This window comes from Protopterus annectens, chromosome 7.part0 (assembly GCF_019279795.1).
Source record: "Protopterus annectens isolate FY-2018-M chromosome 7.part0, PAN1.0, whole genome shotgun sequence".
NCBI lineage: Eukaryota > Metazoa > Chordata > Ceratodontiformes > Protopteridae > Protopterus > Protopterus annectens.
Genome location: NC_056739.1, coordinates 206,034,961 through 206,058,104, shown reverse-complemented (window position 1 = coordinate 206,058,104; position 23,144 = coordinate 206,034,961). Strand labels below are relative to the sequence as shown.

General features: G+C 43.7%; 1 protein-coding gene across 1 annotated transcript in view; it reads left to right on the top strand.

The window, feature by feature from the left end:
- The window catches only part of DVL2 (dishevelled segment polarity protein 2), a 1,986,500-nt gene that overhangs the window by 1,549,254 nt on the left and 414,102 nt on the right, over positions 1-23,144 (top strand). The window contains exon 11 of the mRNA XM_044076705.1: positions 10,293-10,427. Coding sequence (XP_043932640.1) covers positions 10,293-10,427 — 135 coding nt within the window. The remainder of the gene's footprint in view (positions 1-10,292; positions 10,428-23,144) is intronic.

The window sequence follows — 23,144 nt, the reverse complement described above, 5'->3', positions numbered from 1 at the left end:
AAGTAACCAAGGTATTGGTAGCAAATAATTAGAGAGGCAAAGGGTAATGGAATGGGAAGAGGCCAAGAATACATTTAGACTGCAAGCTAGAGGCTGCATTCCCTATCAAGGATTGATGTCAGAGTATAGGCAAAGAGAAAGGACTAGGGGATCTAGAGCAGAAGCTGTCAATAAAAAAGAGATAAATAGTAGGGTATATAAAATATTGCATGATAACTTTAGGAATCAGTCAGAGGAGGTTAGAAAACATTGGGAACAGGGGCTGATTAAGCAATTCACATAAAAACAATGGGAGGATATATGTATGGCTCCCAAATGTGCAACAAAGCCTAAAAGATGTAGGATTTTTGCTTGGAAGTGTTTGCATAGGTATTTTTATACGCCATGCAAACTCCAAATCATTTTTCCTCAGGAAGATTGCAAATGTTGGAGGTGTGATGGGGGAAGAAAGAGGTAATTGGCAGCATATTTTTGGGAGTGTAATGAGATGGCAGACTACTCTAACAGAAATACAGGGTGAGCAAATTAACTAAAGAAATTATTTTTTGAACAGAATCGGAATTGTCCAGACATAGTAAGGCCTTGCTGAGTTTAACTCTGGTGGCTGCCAAAAAAGCAGTTACTAGAAAATGGAAATCAAAGTCTAAATCAACTGTATTAGAAGTACGGAATATAGTAAAAGAGAGAGAACTGGAAGTGGGATTTTTAGAAATGAGTAGGAGCAAATTACATAGAAAACTGGAAATTGTGGGAACAGTACATGCTTAATGTTTTGGAGGAAGAATGAGGTTTAAGAGAAGGCATGAATTGAATGAGCTATGTAATGTTCAATGGCAGCGTTTGTATAGAAGATTATATGTGATGTGTAATGTTTGCATCTGAAAATGTTAGTGTTGTTTGCTTCATTTATATAAATGTATGATTGTCTATGTCATAAGTGATAATTCAGTAAAAATATTTGTTGGTTTAAAAAAAAAAGTTTTCTAGTCATTACGCTGACCCAGCTTTGATTTCTTTATCCAAAAAAACTTCTGAAAACATTTTACTGCTGCTTATCTCATTCCTTTTGAGAAGGACAGGAAGGCATTGCATAAGTTGGGGAAGAAAATGTATTCTGGTACTTTGACTTTCAGGATTTTAAGCTGTTAAGCTCATGTGCTAAAGTTTACTGTTCTCTTTAGAGAATATGTAGAAGTCAATTATTAACCTTCCTCCTTCTGAGGTAAAAAAAAAAATGAACGTGTCTCTCATCTGCTTCTTTGAACGTGTCTCTCATCTGCTTCTTTAAGTGACTGAGCACATTTTAAAATGTGATTTATGGTGATACTAATTCTACAGCTGTTTATGGATCACTGTTAGAAAACTAATATGGCTTCATTCTTAGATTCTCCCTGAAGATGATAAAGCTGAAGTTTGAAGGATTGGTCTTTCTGCAGCGGAGGTGCTAAAGAAGTGTAATGAAAAGGGAAATTAGTACAAGAATGGATTTGGAGATGTTCATCGTGCATACAGCTGCAGTCATAACAGATGGGTTCTCCTGCCGTCAGGCGGGTCCTCGGTCGGCCGAATTCCAAAGTCTAGGTCCGGTGTTGGTTGTCGCTTCTTCCCTGACGTCAGTGCGACAGGGGTATAAAAGAACCAGCCAACGCCATTTTCTTCAGTCTTTCTTGCCGCGCGGTGCCCGAAGCAGAAGCAGTTCGCAAGTGCCGGTCGGCCAGCTCCTGAGATTACGAAAAATTTGGAACCGAAGTCTTCTTAAAAGCTAAGTACCCCGTTGGGGAAACTTTTTCTTGCCTCAGACCGATGTCAGACAAAGTTATTAATTGTATTTCTTGTGGGAAGCAAATATCGCATAAGGATTTCCATTCCCTCTGTATACCTTGTTTAGGCTCAGACCACGACGTCTCGGTCTGTTGCTTTTGTGCTACATTCAACAAACGCACTATTAAGCGTCGGGCGGAGTTCGCCCAGCATTATTTTGGAAAAGCATTTAACTATACTATGTCGTCGGATACTCCGACTCCGGTTTTGTCTAAAAAACGCAAAGACAAGGACCGACACTCGAGGTCCGCGGCCTCTACCAACACCACGCCAAAGCCAACTACACGTGGTCCGGTTCTCAGCGAGGCGCCTACGCAGCCCCTGATTACCGACGACACATCTTTGGCGGTGTCTCCTGTACCCGAGGTCGCAGGCTCCTCGGCCCACACCCTGACTACAGATACCGAAGCCACGCTTGGCGTTGAAACACAGAATTTGGACAGGTCCACCTCCACTCAAGGTGTCTTCAGACCTTCCTCTTCTTTCTCCATCAAGGCTTTCACCAAGTCTAAAGCTACTATGCACCCTAAGAGACCAGCTACACAGGGCCCATCTCCAGGCCCCATGCCTAAGAAACAGATGCTTAAAATGGCTGAGGATTTAATTACTCTAATCAGAGGTTCTCAGCCACCTCCGGACAAAAGACCCAGAGTGGAGGAAGATTCCCCCTCCTCTGATCAGGGCTCCATTATTTCAGAGCACTCTGATTATCAGGAACAGTCTTACTCCCCTTTTGAAGACTCTGATGCAGAGGAATCTATTCCTTCTGTACCCCCCCCCCCCTGAGGATTACTCATTTGGTGAAACTCTGCATACCTTAAGGGAACACTTCCACTGGGAAGGCCAGGATTATTCAGATTCCAAGAAAAGGCTCAGGGAATTTCTTTTGTTACCCCAGCACAGGCCTCTGGCTATACCTCCTGTCCTGGACATCCTAGATGATGTTTACTCGAGGCCTGCCTTAACCCGGACTCTCTTCCTCCAGCTCCAGTTAAGCCTGACAGGTACTACAGGGTTCCTGACTCACACCAATTTCTATACAAAAGCCATGCTGCTGACCTAGAAACCATCTCACAGGGGCCCAAGGGAGTTAAGGCCTCCATTGCCAAAACCCATTGCCTTCCGAGAGATTCCAGATCCTTAGAAAGGTGGGGAAAAAAGGTATATACCTCGGCTACCTTATCCATGAGGGCCTTAAACTGTCAGTTTCATATGCTAAAATACCAACAGTTTCTGTTATCTCAATTGAAAAGTAAAATGTCACAACCTGAACAACCAGACATGAAGGAGTTGCAGGATTTGATGCATAGTGCAGAACAAGTGGGTAAACATACCTTACAATGTGGTTTTGATGCTCTAGAGGCCTCATGTAGAGCTGCTATTACAGGCTCAGTCATACATAGGCATGCCTGTCTCAAGGAACAAGCCTTGCCTGATCATGTCAAAGCTAAATTACTAGACGCCCCTCTTCAAAAGGATGTACTATTTGGGGCAAATGCTGAGGAAGTATTACGGAAAATGGAGGAAAAGGCTAAATCAATGCAAACTGTGAAAGAATTTCTGCAGGTTCAACCCCCACGTTTTAGTAGAAATTGGCCTTCCAAAAACTGGTCCTTTCCTGCCACAGACAGACCCCAAAGAGGCAGATACAGGCGCCCGAGGGGCAGGGGACAAACACAAGGCTCGTACAGAGGCAGACAATGGCAAGCTCCTACACAAAGAGGTGGTGAGGACAACTCGCAATCTTTCAGAAAGCAAAACCAATGACTTTCCCCTTTGCATGCCAACCAGGTCTCAAATGGCAGCCCCCTTAGGAGGAAAGCTGGCACTATTCTCAAAACAATTGGCATGGATCCTGAACATTATAAACAGAGGCTACAAATTCCATTTTCATACCCTTCCAAAAATGAAAGGCATGCCAAACCTGCCACACAATCAAAGGGCAGAGGCACAAAAGCAAATTTCAGATCTTATAAACATGAAAGCTATTCAAGAGGTACCTACACATGAACAAGGTCAAGGTTTTTATTCCAGGTTATTTCTGGTGCCAAGGAAGGGAAAAGATTGGAGACCTATTTTGGATCTTTCCATCCTAAACACATTCCTACTCATACCAAAATTCAAGATGCTCACTCTACAGCAACTTCTTCCCATGCTGGGCAAGGAGTCTTGGCTGGTAACATTGGACCTCAAGGAGGCATACCTGCATGTCCCAATCAGACAAAATTGCAGAAGATACCTCAGATTTCTTGCAGGTTCAACCCATTATCAATTCTCTGCATTGCCCTTTGGTTTATCTACTGCGCCCAGAGTATTCACGAAATGCCTGGCATCAGTAATTGCCTACTGCAGACTTCAAGGGATACAAGTATACCCTTATTTGGACGACTGCCTGATCCAAGCGGACAGCAAGCACATTCTTCTGAAACATCTGGCTTATGTAATAATGTTATTAAACTCTCTAGGATACACAGTCAACAAAGAGAAATCAAGACTAATACCCTCTCGGAAGATAATTTTCCTGGGTGCCAATTTGGACACAAACACCCAGATGGCCTACCTCACGCCAGAAAAGCAGGGGCAACTAATTCAATACTTCAGAACACTGGCAAATTGCACCAGGCTGACTGCAAGGAAAATCCTGCAGGCTCTGGGATTCATGGCATCTTGCATCTTACTAATCCCATGTGCAAAGCTGCATATGAGAAAACTACAATGGTACCTAAAAACATATGGTCTCAACACAGCCACAGTTTGGAAACAATAATACCACTAATTCCATGTCTGCAAAAGGAATTTCTGTGGTGGGCTCAAGCATGCCAAACAAACACAGGTCTTCCATTCAGCAAGCCTCAAGCAAATCAAGTCATCACAACAGACGCCTCGGACTACGCCTGGGGGGCGCACATGACAGACCGGTGCATTCAGGGCAAATGGACCCAAAAAGAAAAGCACATTCACATCAATCAAAAAGAAATGCTGGCAGTGATAAATGCTATTACAGCTTTCAAGGACCTTCTACAACCAGGTCAGCTATTGATAAGAACAGACAACACCACAGTTATGTGGTACATAAACAAGCAGGGAGGAACACATTCTTATCCCCTATGCAGACTGGCCATGTCACTTTGGAACATGGCCATGGACTTACAAATGGAGCTACAAGCACAGTACTTGCCAGGCAAGGAAAACACGCTGGCAGACAACCTAAGCAGGAATATGACAGATCCACACGAATGGAAGTTGCATCCAAAAGTTTTTACAGAAATAATCCAAGAATGGGGAAGGCCAGATCTCTTTGCCTCCCACAAAAATCATCAATTGAGAAAATTCTGCTCAAGGATCCTCCATCCAAAGGCCTGGAGAGTGGACGCTCTCTCTTTCAGTTGGACATCAATGACAGTTTATGCCTTCCCACCTCTTCCTCTGCTGCCCAAAGTCCTATTGAAGACCAGAGCAGACAGACCAAAGATGATCCTCATTGCTCCAGACTGGCCAAGGCAACACTGGTACCCACTCCTGAGGAGCGTGACGCATTCCCCACCATGGACCCTGCCTCTAATGCCTCTTCTTCTGACTCAGCACAGCTTCAAAACTCTTCACAGTCATCTGAAAACACTCAATCTAGCTGCATGGAAGATTCCTTAGCATCGCAGCAGGCTCTGCTCTCCAAGGAGGTGCAGGATGTCATTTTGGAGGCCAGAAGGCCATCAACTAGAAAAGCTTACTCTGCAAAATGGAAACGTTTTTGTGTTTGGAATGAGAAAAAGGGCCAGTGCCCTGGAAAACTGAATTTACCTCAAATACTACAATATTTGGCTGAACTGCTAAGCTGTGGACTTTCGTTCTCCTCCATCAAAATCCATGCCTCTGCCATTTCTGCAGAATACAACACTGATCCACCTTTATTCTCTCACCCTCTATTAAGACAGTTCCTCAGAGGGGATAAGAATTTAAGACCTCCAAGAAAACAACCAATACCTGCTTGGGATCTTAATTTCATTCTGGAAAAACTGACTTTGCCTCCTTTTGAGCCAGCTGCCTCATCAGATTTACAATATTTGTCCTGGAAAACAGCTTTCCTTCTGGCTATCACTTCAGCTTGTAGAGTTTCAGAACTACAGGCTCTTATGGCTGTCCAGCCTTTTATCATCTTCCATCAGGACAGAGTTTCATTACGTACCAACCCGTCCTTTATGCCTAAAGTGGTATCCAGGGTAGCTTTAAATCGGGCCATACATTTACCTACTTTTTATCCTAATCCTCAAAACAAAGGGGAGAGATTACTGCATTCCTTGGACATCCACAGACAACTGCGTTATTATTTGGATAGAACAAAGCCTTTCAGAAAATCAGAACAGCTTTTTGTGGCCTATGCGGTAGGAGCTCAAGGAAAGTCAATATCCAAACAGACAATCTCAAAATGGATAGCCCACTGCATACGCTTTTGCTATTCCTTTCATGGCAAAACTGTACCTACAGGCATTAGAACTCATTCTACCAGGGCCACAGCCACCTCTGCAGCCTTCCTCAGAGGAGTTCCTACCAAGGATATTTTAGAAGCAGCCACTTGGAGTTCTGTGCATACCTTCTCTAAGCACTACAACCTACCATTATACTCCAAATCTAGAGCAGGCTTTGCCACTGCAGTCTTGCAGGGCATTTTGGCTCCTCCTAGCTCCACCTAGTGCCTACCACCCCTTTCTTAACTGTGGGATTCTACCCATCTGTTATGACTGCAGCTGTATGCACGATGAACATAGTACAGTTTTGTACCTACCATAAATGTAGATGTTCGAGTGCTAATACAGCTGCAGTCCAGGTTTCCCTCCCTCCTTCCCCTCTAGGGGTCTTCTTTTATGGTGTATTTGCTTGCAACTACTGGTCTTTGATTATATTGCATTGCATTATTACATAATTTTATGTATTGCCTTCTTTCTGGGGGCACCTGACATCTGGGGCAAGAAAAACTGAAGAAAATGGCATTGGCTGGTTCTTTTATACCCCTGTCGCACTGACGTCAGGGAAGAAGCGACGACAACCGACGCCGGACCTAGACTTTGGAATTCGGCCGACCGAGGACCTGCCTGACGGCAGGAGAACCCATCTGTTATGACTGCAGCTGTATTAGCACTCGAACATCTACATTTATGGTAGGTACAAAACTGTACTTTTTCAATCCTCCATTTTTAAAGGAAATAAAAATGTCTCCTCCGCCTCAGCTCCCTTTTAAAATAAGCCATTTGAGCAGCAAGGAGCCAGCAGACAGAATTTTAATAAGCAATGACTAAAAGGCTCTAAAGTAAAGGAAAAACTGTAGAAAAGCCAAGGACAGCCCCCGAGTCACCAAGACCATCTGCCTGGGCTTTAAAGGCAGTTCAACAGGATTATACTTTGCAGCATCTCTCCCCACTTTTTAGGGGATTTCTTTTTGCCCAGTGAACCATGTTCTGTCTTTTCCATTTTGCCCCTGATGCTGGTCCGAGGAAGTTATAGAACCTCTACCTCTCTGCTACTTGGGTAGAGGTTTTTATTCAAGGACTTGCTGGGTACCAAAAAGGGACAGCTCCTGGAAGCCTGTACTGGACCCTTCCTTTCTAGATCTTTTTTGTCAAGATCCCCAAGCTCAAAATGTTATCCCTTCAGTCCTTTTTATGTTCTCCTCTCATCCCACCTGGAGCCTTCATGGTAATGCTAGATTTAAAAGCTGCTTATTACATTCCCATTGGTGGTCAATTCAGGCATTTTTTAAGGTTTGTTGCGTCTGTGCTACATTATCAATTCTCTGCCTTATCCTTTGGACTTTCCACTGCACCAATAGTATTCAAAACGTGTCTTGCTTCAATCATTTCTTATTGCAGGCTTCAAGACATTTACATAGTTCTTTATTTGGATAATTGTCTGCTTTGTATACTCTTTTTTTCTAGGTGTCAGGAATCTTTACAAACTGTCTAGAATCATCTTCTCAGTCTGGGCTTTCAACTCGACCTTCAAAAATGTTCTCTCACACCAGCCCACAGAATTGTATTCTGTGATGTTTATTGGATTCTACCCTAGGGAAGAGCTTTTCTTACTCCAAAGTAAAAATGTTCCAGCATGATTTTGTTCAAAAATGTGCATCTACAAGGGAATTTCTCAGGATTTTGGGATAGATGGCATGTTGTTTTCGTGCTTCCCCTGGTCAGACTCCACATGAGGAAAATACAATGGTGCTTCAGCTCAGTCTGGATTAAGCATCTATACCCTTTGCCCTTTCAGATTCCATTTCTGTGATTTGTAAAAGGGAGATTTTTTGACATTTAGACCAGACCTCTTGCAGTCTAGGTTTCCTATTCTCTCTTCCAACCCCCATACATTCAGTAGCTACAGATGAATCAAAGTTGACGTGGGTGTGGTTTCCAAAGGCTTAAACATGCAACCTCTGTGAACCTCTTTAGATGGACAGAAGTTCATAAATGCTAGAGAGATGTTGACTGTGATCAATGTTTTGAAAGCTTTGCGTCCTCTTTTTTTTTCTGTATCCAGTAGTTCATATTATAACAGACCTTTATGCTAATATAATGTTTTGTATTTCCAGTAGTTTTTGTGTGTATTATATGTATTTTAAAACTGTATGTATGTAGCAATCGTTGAACGTGTGCTATGTTGACATCTCAAATATTGACACGCTACTATGCATATTCTCAGACTAATCCTCAGAACATGCAAACTTATTAACTTATATATTTCCAAATCCCAGTGATTGCTTGATCTTGCCAAACAACTATCGACCACTTGCATTGTTGATCAAAAGTGCGTCTATAACACAGAGGTCAGTATTCCCTAAAATTGACCAATAATAGGGAAACCAAATATATATTACCGTTTTGTTTTCCCCAGTACCTTGATGGCTTGGTGGTTGTTGTATTTAAGCTAATTTGTGTTTAAATCTAAATCCTAACTTTGTAGGATTGTTCTTTACAATTAAAATATGCACACAGTTTACACGTAACCATGAATTTATGTCGAAAACCTAGCATTGGCAGTACATTTTTACATAGCCAGAAAGCCTACCCTTTACATTTTATAAAAACACTTCTTGTCAGTGCATATCCTGAGAGCTTTGCTCCACACATCAAATGAAAGTAGTTAATTTCCCATATTAGAAAGTTGCTTGGCATGTGTTAGAGGAGGAGTATATTTGTTACAGTCCTGCCTTTTAAAAGCAAAATGTCGTGCTCAAAACAACAGCTATGAATAAGTGTTATGTTCTAAGCAATTTTCATGTGTTCTGCAAGCAAACTTTTGCCAGTGTTAGACAGTTGGTGGAGGGGATGGGAACTGTAATTTACTTTTAAAGTTACTGTAGCATTTAATGCTGTTTGTAAGAGCTAACTAATGAGCACTGGAGTGTTCTCTTACATGAGCCTCAACTTAAGAGTTTGACAGTCAGCCTAGGTGTTTAGCAATAGTAGGCATGCAAGAAACATTCCAGCACCAGGTCGATTGCTTGGATGAATTCGAGGAGGTTGTGGAAGTAAATGTACTGTTTTTGTAATAAAATGGTAGCTTGAGAAATGCTGTAATTTATGCCTGATGAACTGTAAATCACAGTATTTCCAATTATGGCCTTGTTTTGAAAGCAGTTTTACATAGAACAGACACATTCAAGAACCTAATGAGCTATACTAATGGTAAGAATGTTGGGAGCCCCACTGCCCCAAGCTTTGTAGAGTCAGTAGCAAGTCTGTACTATGAAGTAGTGTCTGGTACGTCTTTTACATTTGGAGCTCTAACTGCTGAGTTGTTTAAACCAGCACCTGTATTCACTTGGTGATGCTTGCTTTTCTAAAATGATTTAATTCATAAAATGTCAGAAAAAAATTAACAGGTTATATTTTTCTGTTGTGGTTAAGTTTGTGTGGCACTCATTGCAGACCTGTCTTACAAATTGTGTGATGGCTGTGCACTTTTAAGAATGTTAACTGGCTTGTGAAATTTAGTAGCGCTGATACTGAATAGTAACATTACTGCCTACCTGGCTGTGCCACAAAAATGTTAATGATTTCTAATAACAGTAAAGCACTTCATACTCATGTAATAACTTCTGGGAGATCAAAGCAGTCAGCTTTGTCTTGTGTTTTGCTCAACAGGAATTATATTACACAATAATAGTCATTACTGTGTCTTATTGCATTAAATACATTTAACTGTAAAGGGTTTTAGATGAGTTTTTATGTTCAAATTGATAGACTTGGCTTCATTTGACAGAATGTAGGTTTAAATTTACTCGTGGTTTTATCAATATTGTATTACATCTTGAAGGCTGAATAACAAGACACTCATTATTTTAAACTTTTTTTTTATGGATTTGCTTGAAAATGCATACCATTGTGTGTTTATCTGTCTGTACATTTTATTTCTGTTAGATTCAGTGATTTGTAGCACACCTTTTTAAATTATTTCTTTGTGTGTTCTCTCTCCTCATGCAGATGAACCTGTCCGACCCATTGATCCTGCTGCCTGGGTTACCCATTCAGCAGCACTGTCTGGTGCTTTCCCACCATTCCCAGGAAGTTCCTCCATGAGTACCATCACATCCAGCAGCTCTGTAACAGAAACTGAACGTAAGTAAGCAACTTTATTTCTATAACTTTTACTTATAGCACCACAACACACTTGGCTGTAGCTTGGAAAAGCTCTCTCAATTGCTTTAACTAAAACAGTTCACATCGTTTTCAGGGGTGTTTGTTTTGAGCTACTGTTTAAAGCCAGAAGACAAGAAGAATGAAAGGTTCTAATTTATTAATAATCCAGAATGGGCCATTATGGAGATGTGATGTCAACCGATGATCTTTCGTTTCAGAGTTTTTACTTAGTAATTTGTACAGTTCTGTCAGCAGGAGTGGGGGAGGGATACTTTATAATAGGTTCATAGGTTCATACTAGGCTATCTGCCCTAGGGCATTTATAAGCCTAGCCAGAGTGTGTTTGGCTTTCGCCACCCATTATAAATTAATTTTGCTATGCCTTTTTTTGAGGTTAGTATACTGTGCCTCTGTCTAACAGTGACACAGAAGTGATAGCCGGGGTAAACCTACGATCTCCCATCCACTCATCAAGATTCCTCTTGAAGAGAGTCAATGTGGGACTCTGCCTAACCTGGACTGGGATTTTATTCCAGAGTGAAGGGAGCCTCTGGGTTATGAATCTGTCCCTCCAGCATGTCCTATTTATTTCAGTGCTGAGGTTCAAGTCTCGAGCCAGTAGCTCGATGGGATTTGGATTTTCTGAGGTGCAGCATGTCCATTAATTCCGGGTTGGACATGGCTTTATACGTCAGGCACAGATCGCCTCTGAGCAGGCGGTATGCCACTGAGTAGAGCTGGAGTTTCTTTAACCGGCAGCATATGGCATCTGTTTGAGCACTTTGATCCTCTTGGTGAGGTACGCTTGGGGTCTTTCCAGTTGCTGCAGGTCTCTGGTAAGGTACCTCCCAAAAGGGCATTGTACTCAATTATGGGCCTGATGAGGGATGAGTAAAGAGGCGATGACCTCCCTGATCTAGATGTGAATCCCTTCATGATTAGGTGGGCTATATAAAATGTTTTTCTAACCACTTTGGCCACGTGGTTGTCAAATGAGAGATTGCTATCAACTTGGGTCCCCAGGTCCCTAATGACTTCTTCTGTACTTAATGGATTACCACCTATGTGGTAATTTGTGGGCACTTTGTTTTTGCCAAAGGGGATCACTATACACTTTTTGGAGTTTAGCTTGAGGCCATGGCTCTGGCACCAGTTGTCTGTTTCTATGAGGCCCTTTTGGAGGATGCTTGTGTCGGCTGGAGAGTTGATTATGGCGCCCAGTTTGCAGTCATCTGCGAACTTGGTCAGCCACAGTCCTTCCGTGTTGGCCTGTACCGCCGTGAAATATATACCGAACAAGAGAGGTCCCAGGACTGAGCCTTGTGGGATGCCACTTGTAACTGGTTTGGAGTCTGACATGGCTCCAGCAATTCTAACCATGTGGGTTCTGTCCTTGAGCCAGTTTGCAACCCATCTAGTGACATAGGGGTTTATATTTAAGCTGGTGAGCTTATGTATAATGCCTGAGTGGGGTATTGTATCGAAGGCTTTTGCGAGGTCCAGGTAGGCTGTGTGGACCACCTTCCCCTAGTCAATGGCCTTGGTGATGGTTTCAAAGAAATCGACCAGGTTTAAGAGGCAGGATCTGCCCTTAACAAAGCCAAACTGGGTAGGATCCAGTGTCTGTAGGTCCCCAATATCTTTATTTATGAGGTCCATGATGATCCTTTCCATAGCTTTGCAGAGCAAGCTAGTCAGGCTTATAGGGCGATAGTTTCCAGGATCCGTTGAGGCACCACCTTTGTGGAGAGGGACCACTGTTGCTGTACGCCACTCTTTGGGTACATATCCTGTAGTAAGGCTAAGATTGAACAGTAGTTTTATGTTTGGGTTAACTCTTCTTGGAGTTCATGTAGGACGCAGCCTGGGACACCATCTGGTCCCATTGATGCTGTGTTTTTTGCTTTGGAGAGGGCGGCTCTTACCTGAGCATCTGAGATGTCAGGGGGGGCAGCACTCTGTTGGGATAGATATTTGCCCTTTTGGTGGGGAGAGGAGGGAGAAGTTTGCACTGAACCTGTCAGCTAGGATGTTGGCAATGTCTGTGGGCTCGGTGTATTTTTTGTCATTTTGGACTAATTCTGAGCATATCTGGGAATTCCCACCCAGGTTGCTAACATAACTAAAGAAAGCCTTGTGATTATCCTTAGTGTCCTGTGCAATTTTTCTCTCGAAGCTGGCCTTAGACGATTTTATGAGTGCCCGTAGTTTTTGCTAATACTGATCAGAGATGCCTTCCTTTTGGGATTTTGCTCTATCATGTAGTAGCTTCCTCCTTCTATTGTATAGTTTGTTTATGGTTGGGGTCCACCAGACAGGACGCCTGCCTTTGGAGGATTGGGTCTTGGTTTTATTTGGGATTGCATGATCCATGCATTCCTGAAGGTGTTCATAGAATGCGTTATAAAGGATTCTGGTCTGGGCAGATTTTCCACAGGCCTGGGGCTTTGAAGGATTTCGCCGGTTTTGAGTCGTGAAATTTGCTTTAGAGAAGTTTTTCACTGTGGTTTTCTGGGCAGGGGTGGGGTCGGGATGTGAATATCCAGTGAGATTAGTTTATGGTCTGATCTTACCAGTGAGGGATACACTTCTGGTCTGGAGCATAGTGTCCCCATGTTGGTGATGATCAGGTCCAGTATGTTTCCCCTCTTGTGGGAGTGGTAACAAGTTGTTCCATAGCATTTGAGTTTATAAATTCTAGGAACCTTTGGGCTAGGGTGTTGGAGCTAGAGTAATGCTCCCAGTCTATGTTTGGGTAGTTGAAGTCACCCAATATAATGGTGTTTGGAGAGACCTTCATATTTTCCAGTATTCTCAGGAAGGCCAAGTGGGGTTCCTGTGTTTGGGAGGGTGGTCTGTAGCAGGCTATAAACTGGAAGGCAGTTTTACCCACAGTTAGTTGCACATGGATAGTCTCTGATGCTTCGTGCTGTGCCACCAACCTGGAGGTGTGGGTATCTTTGAAATATTGATACTCCCTCCTTTTGTGGTTTGGTCCAAGTTTTGGGGCGAAAAGCATGGTATGAGGTATAACCTGGTAGTGCTGGGGTGCTCTCGGGAGCCTTGAACCAGGTTTCTGTTACTGCACAGATATCGATGTTCTCCATGCTAAGGAGAGTTTCGAAAAGGCGGCCTTGAGGTTTAGACTTCTGGCGTTGAGTAGCATTACTCTTAGTTTCTTATCCCTTGTGATACCTATGGAGGTGGGTTTGTCTTTTGAGCCTTGCCTAAAAAAGGCACTATGGGGGTAGCAAGAGCCTTTGCCAATATCCGAAAGCCCAGGGGTGACAGGTGCAAGCCGTTCCTAGCGAGGCATCGTGGCTTGTCGAGCATGTCATCCCAGGCTGACAGGCATTGGGTCCCCTTTGAATGACACCAACACTTAAGCCAATTGTTGAAATTGATCATCTTGTCTTCATATTGTGGCATCATTCTTGGTGAGGGTAAGATGCTACTCAAGGTCAGGGTCATACTGGCCTGGGCTACATGCTCAGAGTGCTCCTCTATGTCTCTCTTCATGTAGTCCAGGGAGGTACGTCTCAGGTCATTCACACCAGCATGGACAATGACTGAGTCATATTTGTACTTGCCTTGGAGTGACCTGAGTGCTTGTGTTATGTGGCGGATCCTAGCGCCCGACAGGCAGCTCACCGTGACCTTCTCCTTGTTCAGCCTGGTGAGCGGGACGTCAGTGTGCCTGACGATAGAGTCACCTATTACAAGTGTATCAGGTGTGTTGTTTAGCCTTAAGGGCTGTGACTGTTCGGCACACTGGCTTTGTGAGCTATGTGTTGCACGTGTTTTGTTTTGGGGTAGCGGTTGCTTGGGTGTCTGCTTTGGAGGTCTCTGCTGCTTAGGCAGATTTTTATTTAGAGCCTCCGAGTATGTTTTTGTGTTTATGTGTTTGGTTTGTTGTCGTGGTAGGTCTATGTGAGACTGGAATTGTAGTGAGTGTGGATGTTCTTCATTCCACATTGCTGCAGTCCTAACTATTGGGTAGTCCGCTGTCCAGTCGGCCCGAATACCAAAGTATATGGCTGACGTCGGTCGGGGCGCATTAGACTGACGTCAGCACGTCAGGGTACTAATGCGCATGACCGACGCCATATCCTCAGTCTTTTGCCGCATGGTCCGATGCAGAAGCAATTTTGCGAGTGCAGGTTGGCGTTCTGAAAGTTTCTGAAGCCAGAGTTTCAGACCGAATCAAAGTTGGCTAAGTACCCCGTTGGGGAATATTTTGGTTTTTCTTGCCTCAGTATTTAACTGGATGTCAGAAAAAGTGAATAACTGTATTTCTTGTGGGAAACAGATACCTCATAGGGATTACCATACTTTGTGTATACCTTGTTTAGGGCCTGAGCACGACGTTGTTGGATGCCGCTCTTGTGCTAGATTTAACAAACGCACTATTAAGAGAAGGTTAGACTGTGCCAGGTTAGTGTTTGGGAAGCGTTGTAATTATAAAATGCCGCCGGATGCTCCGACGCCGGCTTCGCTAAAAACGCAAGGACAAAACAGCAAAGTTTAGAGTGGAAGAACCGACAGTCCCAGACGCCGGTTCTTTAGAGGGCTCAGTGGAGCCGGAGGTTTTGCCAGGTGTTTCTTTGGAGTCTCAGGGAGAGACTTTACTGTTACAGGATGTATCCTCTCAGGAAGTAGGCCAGGCTGAGGGGCTTCTCAGGTGGCTGTTCTTCCCTCTCTTCCTAAGGTGGTTAGAGCCTCCCTTCTGTTTCCAAGGCTTCTTTGAGGGGCAGGCCAAGTTTTGCTTCAGTGGGGGTTTCTCCTAGTGCTTCAGGGTCTTTGCCTAAGAAACATATGCTTAACATGGCAGAGGATTTGATTACTATGATAAGGGGTTCTATGCCCCCTCCTGATAAGAGGCCTAGGGTGGAACCTGAGTTTGAGAGTTTTGAGCAATGCTCGGAGGCTTCTGAGTCTTCGGCTGAAGACTTGCAGGAGTACCCTCCGTATTCTGATTCTGATGTGGATGATTCTACTCCTTCAGCTTCTCCTCCTGAGGATTTTTCATTTTCAGAGACTCTGCATTCCATGAGGGAGCATTTTAAATGGGAAGGTCAAGATTTCTCTGATTCCAGGAAAAGGCTTAGGGAATTCTTGTTTTACCCCAGCATAGGCCTTTAGCTATACCTCCTGTTTTGAATGTGGTGGAAGATGTTTTTGCAGAGGCTTCACTGAATCCTGATTCTTTGCCTCCTGCCCCAGTTAAACCGGATAGGTATTATAGGGTGCCTGAAGCTCATAAGTATCTTTTAAGAGTCCTAGGGCAGACCCGAAACTGTCTCTCAGGGGCCTAAAGGTGTGAAGGCCTCAGTTGTTAAAAATCCTGTCCCTCCTGATAAAGAGGCAAGGGCTTTGGATAGATGGGGAAAGAAAGTGTATACTTCTTCCACTTTAGCCATGAGGGCGTTGAATTGTCAGTTTCACATGTTAAAATATCAGAATTATCTTCTTTCACAGTTGAAATCTAAGGTGGATGCTCTGGCGGAAGGTATTGAGTGTAAAGAGTTGCAGGATTTAGTTCATGTGTCTGAACAGGTGGGTAAACATTCCTTGCAATGTGGTTTTGATGCTGTGCAGGCCTCCTCCAGGGTGGCTGCCACTGGTTCTGTTCTTCGTAGGCACGCCTGGTTGAGAGATCAGAATTTAGCTGAGCATGTTAAGACACGGATTTTGGATGCTCCTTTGCAGTCTGATGTGTTGTTTGGTTCGCCTGTAGAAGCAGTTTTGAAGAAAATGGAGGACAAGGCTAAGTCTATGCAAACTGTTAAAGATTTTTGCAGGTGCAGCCTCCAAGTTTAGTAGAAATTGGCCTGCTAAGGGATGGACTTATCCTGCTTATGATTCCCAGTCTAGGGGTAGGTCTAGACGTGGTAGGGGCAGAGCTCAGGGTTCTTTTAGGCCTAGGACAGGGAGTTCCCCTGCTCAGACTTCTGGTGAGGGCAGGGGTCAGTCCTTTCGTAAGCAGACCCAATGACCTGCCTTTTCAGCTGCCGGTTCATTCTCGCCTGGCAGCACCGTTGGGAGGAAGGCTGTCTCTTTCAAAGAAAATTGGGATTTAATTACCCAAGACAGATGGGTTCTGGATATCATTCACCACGGTTACAGGTTTTATTTCCATACCTTGCCTCCTTTCAAAGGCATGCCAGACATTCCTCCTCTACAAAGACAAGAGGCTCACAAGCAAATTTCTCTGTTACTCCAAATAGGGGCCATTCAGCCGGTTCCTGTGCCAGAAAGGGGCCTAGGATTTTATTCTCGCCTGTTCCTAGTACCGAAGAAGGGGAACACGTGGAGACCAATTTTGGATTTATCTATCCTCAACACTTATCTGGACATTCCCAAGTTCAAAATGTTGACGTTACAACAGCTTTTACCTCTGCTGGGCAAAGATCACTGGATGGTAACTTTAGATCTCAAGGAAGCTTACCTTCATGTGCCTATGAGACTATGTTGCAGAAAGTATCTGCGTTTTTGAGCTGGAAATTCTCATTATCAGTTCTCTGCATTGCCCTTTGACTTATCTACTGCGCCCAGAGTATTCACAAAGGTTCTGGCTCCAGTGATAGCTTACTTCAGGCTAAAAGGAATTCAAATCTATCCTTACTTGGACGATTGCCTGATTCTGGCTCAAGAAAAGGAAGACCTTCTACAGCATTTGGAATATGTCATAGCAGTGCTAAGATGCCTAGGGTATTCTGTGAACGAAATAAAGTCCAGTCTAGTACCCTCTCAAGACATGTGCTTTCTGGGTGTGAGACTGAATACAGCAGCCCAGATGGCCTTTTTAACCCCGGACAAACAAAAGAATCTTTCCAGTTACTTCCATCAACTATCTGTTCAGTCCGGGCTGACTGCAAGGACAGTCCTTCAAGCCTTAGGGTTCATGGCATCTTGTATTCTGGTGCTTCCCAATGCCAAACTGCATATGAGGAAGCTACAATGGTATCTCAAAATGTATGGACACAGCACTGCCAGGATTTGGACACTGTCATTCAAATAATACCTTGCATTCAAAAGGAATTTTGGTGGTGGGCTCAGGAATGTCACCTAAACAAGGGACTCTCTGTGACCCGCGAGAGGCGAGTCAGATTCTAACGACAGATGCCTCAGACATTGCTTGGGGAGCTCATCTAAATGGAAAGTGGATACAAGACAAGTGGCCTGCCAGACTACAGCATCTACATATCAACATGAAGGAGATGTTAGCAGTCCAGTTTGCATTAATGGCTTTCAAGGAGTTACTTCTTCCAGGGCAGGTGTTGATTCTAACAGACAACACAACTGTCTTGTGGTACATCAACAAACAAGGGGAACACATTCTTACCCATTGTGCAGGCAAGCAATGATTTTATGGGAGACTGCGCTCAGCTTGCAACTAACTCTTCAGGCAAGGTTTCTGCCGAGCACAGAACTCCTTAGCAGATGTGTTAAGCAGACAAATCATGGATCCCCACGAGTGGAAACTGGATCTTCATGTATTTCAAAAGTTGACAGTGTCCTGGGGAACTCCAGACATAGATCTGTTCGCTTCTCCACTAAACCACCAGCTGCCAAAGTTTTGCACAAAGAGGTTTCATCACACAGCTTGGAAAGTGGATGCTCTTTCTTTCAGTTGGAAAAATCTTCATGTGTATGCGTTTCCACCTCTGCCTCTTCTTCCAAAGGTGCTTCTAAAGGTCAGACAAGACAAGCCAAGGATGATTTTAATAGCTCCAGATTGGCCTCGGCAGCACTGGTACCCATTACTGAGGAGTCTGGTAAAGAAGCCTCCATGGCCTTTACCCTTGATTCCACACCTGTTGTCTCAGAGAGACGGTCACCTGCTCAATGTCAAGCTTCACTCTCTTCATCTAACAGCCTGGCATATTCTGTTTTGAAAGACAGCAGGTCTCAACTTCCTCAACAAGTTTTAAATGTGATTATGGAAGCCAGGAGACCTAGTACAAGGAAAGTGTACGCAGAAAAATGGAAGAGATTTTTATTTTGGAGTGCAGCAAACAATTTGGAGATTTCTGAGCCGAATTTGAGTGTGGCTCTTCAATATCTTACTGAGTTATTGGACAAAGGTTTGTCTTTCTCTTCCATTAAGATTCATGCTGCAGCAATTTCAGCTCACTATGATTGTGACCCACCGCTGTTTTCGCATCCTTTGTTCAAGCAATTTCTTAGAGGGCAAAGAATATAAGACCCCCACGTAGAGCTCCTACTCCTGCTTGGGATCTCAATTTTGTGTTGGAGAAACTTACTCTACAACCTTTTGAGCCTGCGGCTACTACTGAATTGAAATACTTGTCATGGAAGACTGCTTTTTTGTTGGCCATTACTTCTGCAAGAAGGGTTTCTGAGTTGCAGGCCCTTATGGCAGTGGAGCCTTTTTTGATTTTTCATAAGGATAGAGTATCTTTACGTACTAATCCTTCCTTTATGCCTAAGGTGGTTTCTAGTGTGGCTTTAAACCAAACTATTCATTTGCCTACTTTTTATGCAGATCCCCAAAATAAAGGGGAAAAGATTTTGCACACTTTAGATGTACACAGGCAATTGCGTTATTATTTGAGCAGGACTAAGGATTTTAGGCAGTCTCAGCAGTTGTTTGTTTCTTTTGCTTTGAGTTCTCAGGGCAAGCCTGTGTCAAAACAAACTATTTCTAGATGGATTGGGTGTTGCATTACATTTTGTTATTCCCATCATGGCAAGGAGATTCCAGCTGGGATTAGGCCTCATTCCACTAGGGCTACTGCCACTTCAACAGCATTTCTGCGGGGGGTGGCAACTAAGGATATTTTGGAGGCAGCTACTTGGAGTTCAGTGCATACTTTCTCTAAGCATTATCACCTTCCTCTCTACTCTAAGTCTAGGGCTGGTTTTGCCACAGCTATTTTGCAAGGCATGTTGTCAGTTCCTGCTTCCTTATGATTTGCCAGCCTCCCTTACCTCTGCTTTGGGATTCTACCCAATAGTTAGGACTGCAGCAATGTGGAATGAAGAACATAGTACAGTTTTGTACCTACCATAAATGTAGATGTTCGAGGATCCACATTGCTGCAGTCCAATTTACCCTCCCTCATTCCCATCTGTGTTTAGGAGTGGTTGTGTAGGTGAGGTTATATTCTGCTAATTTTGTATATTTTGTATATATTTTTGGTGCAGGTATGTTGGGAGTTTTTGGTTTTGGCCTTATCTTTTCAGGGTCTTCTGACATCTGGGGCAAGAAAAGACTGAGGATATGACGTCGGTCATGCGCATTAGTACCCTGACGTGCTGACGTCAGTCTAATGCGCCCTGACCGACGTCAGCCATATACTTTGGTATTCGGGCCGACTGGACAGCGGACTACCCAATAGTTAGGACTGCAGCAATGTGGATCCTCGAACATCTACATTTATGGTAGGTACAAAACTGTACTTTTCCTTCTCCTCCTGACTGGTTACGCCAGTACTGAGTTGAGAGAGCTTAGCCTCCAGTTTGGCTATATGGTTGCATCTCTCACATGTGTTGGAATTTGTTGGGAGGAGGAGAGGGTTGTCTGTGTACATGAGGCAGTTGTAACATTGCCTCAAGATTCCCAGATTCACCAGCTGGACCGGAGAGGAGATTGACAACTGACCTTTGGACATGCTAGAATAGTATTGGGAATTCCTTTATAATTGAAAAAAGGGCCAATGGGGAACAAGGTACTCAAAGGGAGTTTGTGAGGGTGTAGTGCTTTTAATTTTTTAGAGCTGACTTATATAATTGCTTTAGTGAGCAAGTGCCAGGTAACTTAAATGCAATGTGTTACAGGTAACTTAAATGCAAAAACGACAAACAGTAACTTTCTTTCAAGTGAAACAAGGAAATAAGTACAGTAAGCAATGCAGATATCACTAGGGATCCACAGAAGTGCTAAAAGGCTGCGTTTTAGGTGGAATTAGCGTTTCAGGGAAATAAACAAACAACAAGCATACAAATAAAGCTAGATTCAGCAGACCTGGATCTAGTCTATGCTACAGCAAACAAGGTGTACCAATTTCAGTAAGAAACAGTTAGAATATGCAGGCACTATAAGCCTTTAACCAGAACTTCCCTGCTCAGAAGGGCAGAGTCCAGCCTCTCCTCCCACAAGAGTACAACAGGTCCTGTGTCGTTGTACCTTAATAGTTAAAGTTGAGCAAGGCATGCATGACCAGTCCAGACTATGCCTTTTTGTTGACATTTTTGGTTGCCCTTTGCCCCACTGTCTGTTGGTCGTCATCTTTCCACTGGACAGTCAGCCAGTTTGATCCACATCACCATGGTAAGTGTTGACAGCCATCAAAGGTGGTTCAAGGTTTTTTTTTTCTCCCTGGTCCCCTTGTCATGCACCTGGAAAAGCATCTGGGAGGGGCATGCAAACGGATCATGGCAGAGGACATCCCAGCACTTCCACAAGGGGGTTACCTCCAAGCAGCCATTTCTCTCCCCTCAAAGCACAAGCAGTGGTTCTACCTGTCTCCACAGGAAAATCACACTATCCAGTGTGCTGGCAAGTGCACACAGTCCCCTCCCATCTACTAGAAGAACAACGCAGGCCACTCCTCTTCATTTTCTCTCCTTGCAGCCTGGCTCCTCCACTGTCGAGTCTGCTAATAGAACCCCATTCACCTTGGTCATGGTCCGGGCTCTATCCCTTTGCACCACAGAATCAAGTTATTTATTTTGATTTGCTGGGTGTCTCCTTTCTCTAGTAAAGATTGTTTTGCCTTTTGTTACTCCAATGTGTTACAATTGGTAGATTGTAGGGTTATACTTTTTGAGGAAGCTCAAACAGGCGGTTATTGCATTAGGCTGTATTGAATTTTCAATATTGCATTAAGATGGAAAATAAATTTAAATTAAGAATAAATTGGATAGAGAAATTAACAGAACAGTTCACTAAGAGTTGTTACTTGTTTGACACATGCCTAACAGTGAGGCTGCTTGGACGTACAAATATACAGACTTCAGAACTGCAACTATTACACTGACAATAGCACTGGCACGTTATGCGATTTCAACTGATGTTTAAAGATGCATCATTAAAGGTTTTATATTAAATTGCTATTTTAAAGCGTGCTGTAGCAACCTAATTACTTCTGATGTTCTTCGTGTTTCACTGTTGCAGTCATCACACTTATTATCTGTTATCTGCCTGCAGGTAGCCCTCAGTCGGCCCGAACACCAGTCTTGGGATTTCTGCATCGGACGCTGGTGCCTCATCCATGACATCAGGTCGTCAGGGGTATAAAACATGCAGCCAACGCCATTACATCAGCTTTTCTTGCTGCGTGGGAGCCCGAAGCCGAAGCAGTTCGCAAGTGCCGGTCGGCAGCTACCTGAAATATTCATTTTTCGAGTTTCAAACCTGAAGTCTTCTGAAGCTAAGTACCCTGTTGGGGATCCTTTTTTCTTGCTCTAACCGATGTCAGAAAAAGTTAACCAATTGTCTTGCCTGTGGAAAGCAAATACCTCACAGTGATTCATTCTTACTGAGTCACCTGTTTAGGCCCAGATCACGACGTCCCTCGCTGTCTAATGTTCTTCATGTTTCACTGTTGCAGTTATTCCATTTGGGTATCTGCTTGCAGGTAGCCCTCAGTCGTCTGCCTGATTAACATAGTCTTGGGTCCTGCATCGGTTGCTGTCTCTTCTTCCATGACGTCAGGTCGTCAGGGTTTTAAAACATGCAGCCAACGTCATTACATCAGTATTTCTTGCCGTGCGGTGCCCGAAGCAGAAGCAGTTCGCAAGTGCCAGTTGGCCGACTCTTGAAATTTTCGTTTTCGAGTTTCAGAACCGAAGTCTTCAACTAAAAGCTAAGTACCAGTTGGGGAAACTTTTTCTTGCTCTAAACCGATGTCAGTAAAAGTAAATAATTGCATTTCTTGTGGAAAGCAAATACCTCATAAAGATTTTCATTCGTACTGTATTCCTTGCCTAGGCCCTGACCACGATGTATCTCGCTATCGGTTTTGTGCCTTATTTAAACCACGAACTGTCCGTCATCGGTAAATTTGCGCTTCTAAATTTTTTTGGTGCTCGGTTCAATTATCCTGATATGTCTTCAGTTAAGCCATCTGACTACCGACATTCCGAAGAAATGCAAAGATAAAGACAGAGACAGGCCACCCAGTTCGCTGGTACTCAGAGAGGCGCTTTCGCAGCCCCTGATACTCGCTACTTCAGATTCGTAGACCTCTAATGAGACCCATTTATAGTCCGGTATGCCACGAGATGCTTCAACTGTGGAACCTACGGATGTCTCTAACTTGGATGGGTCCGGAGCCACTGTGCAGGCACCGGCTTCTGAGGGTGTATTTAGGCCTACTGACTTGCATATTAAACTGGCGCCATCTTCTTCTTCAAGGCCTAAAACTTGAACCGTGCCTAGAAAACTGATGCCCAGACCGCATGGTCAGGCCTCTATGCCTAAAGAACAAATGATAAGAATGACCGAAGACCTTATTACTTTAATCAGGGGAAGCCAGCCTTTCCCCCGCTAAGAGACCTAGGACTGAGTTTGCTTATGATACTTATGACCAGGATTCTGAAATTTCTGTTTTCTCTGATGACCAGGATTTACCCTTATCTACCTATGAGGATTCTGATGCTGAGGACTCTATTCCCTCTGCATCCCCCCCAGAGGATTTCTCTTTTGGTGAAACCTTGCATACACTC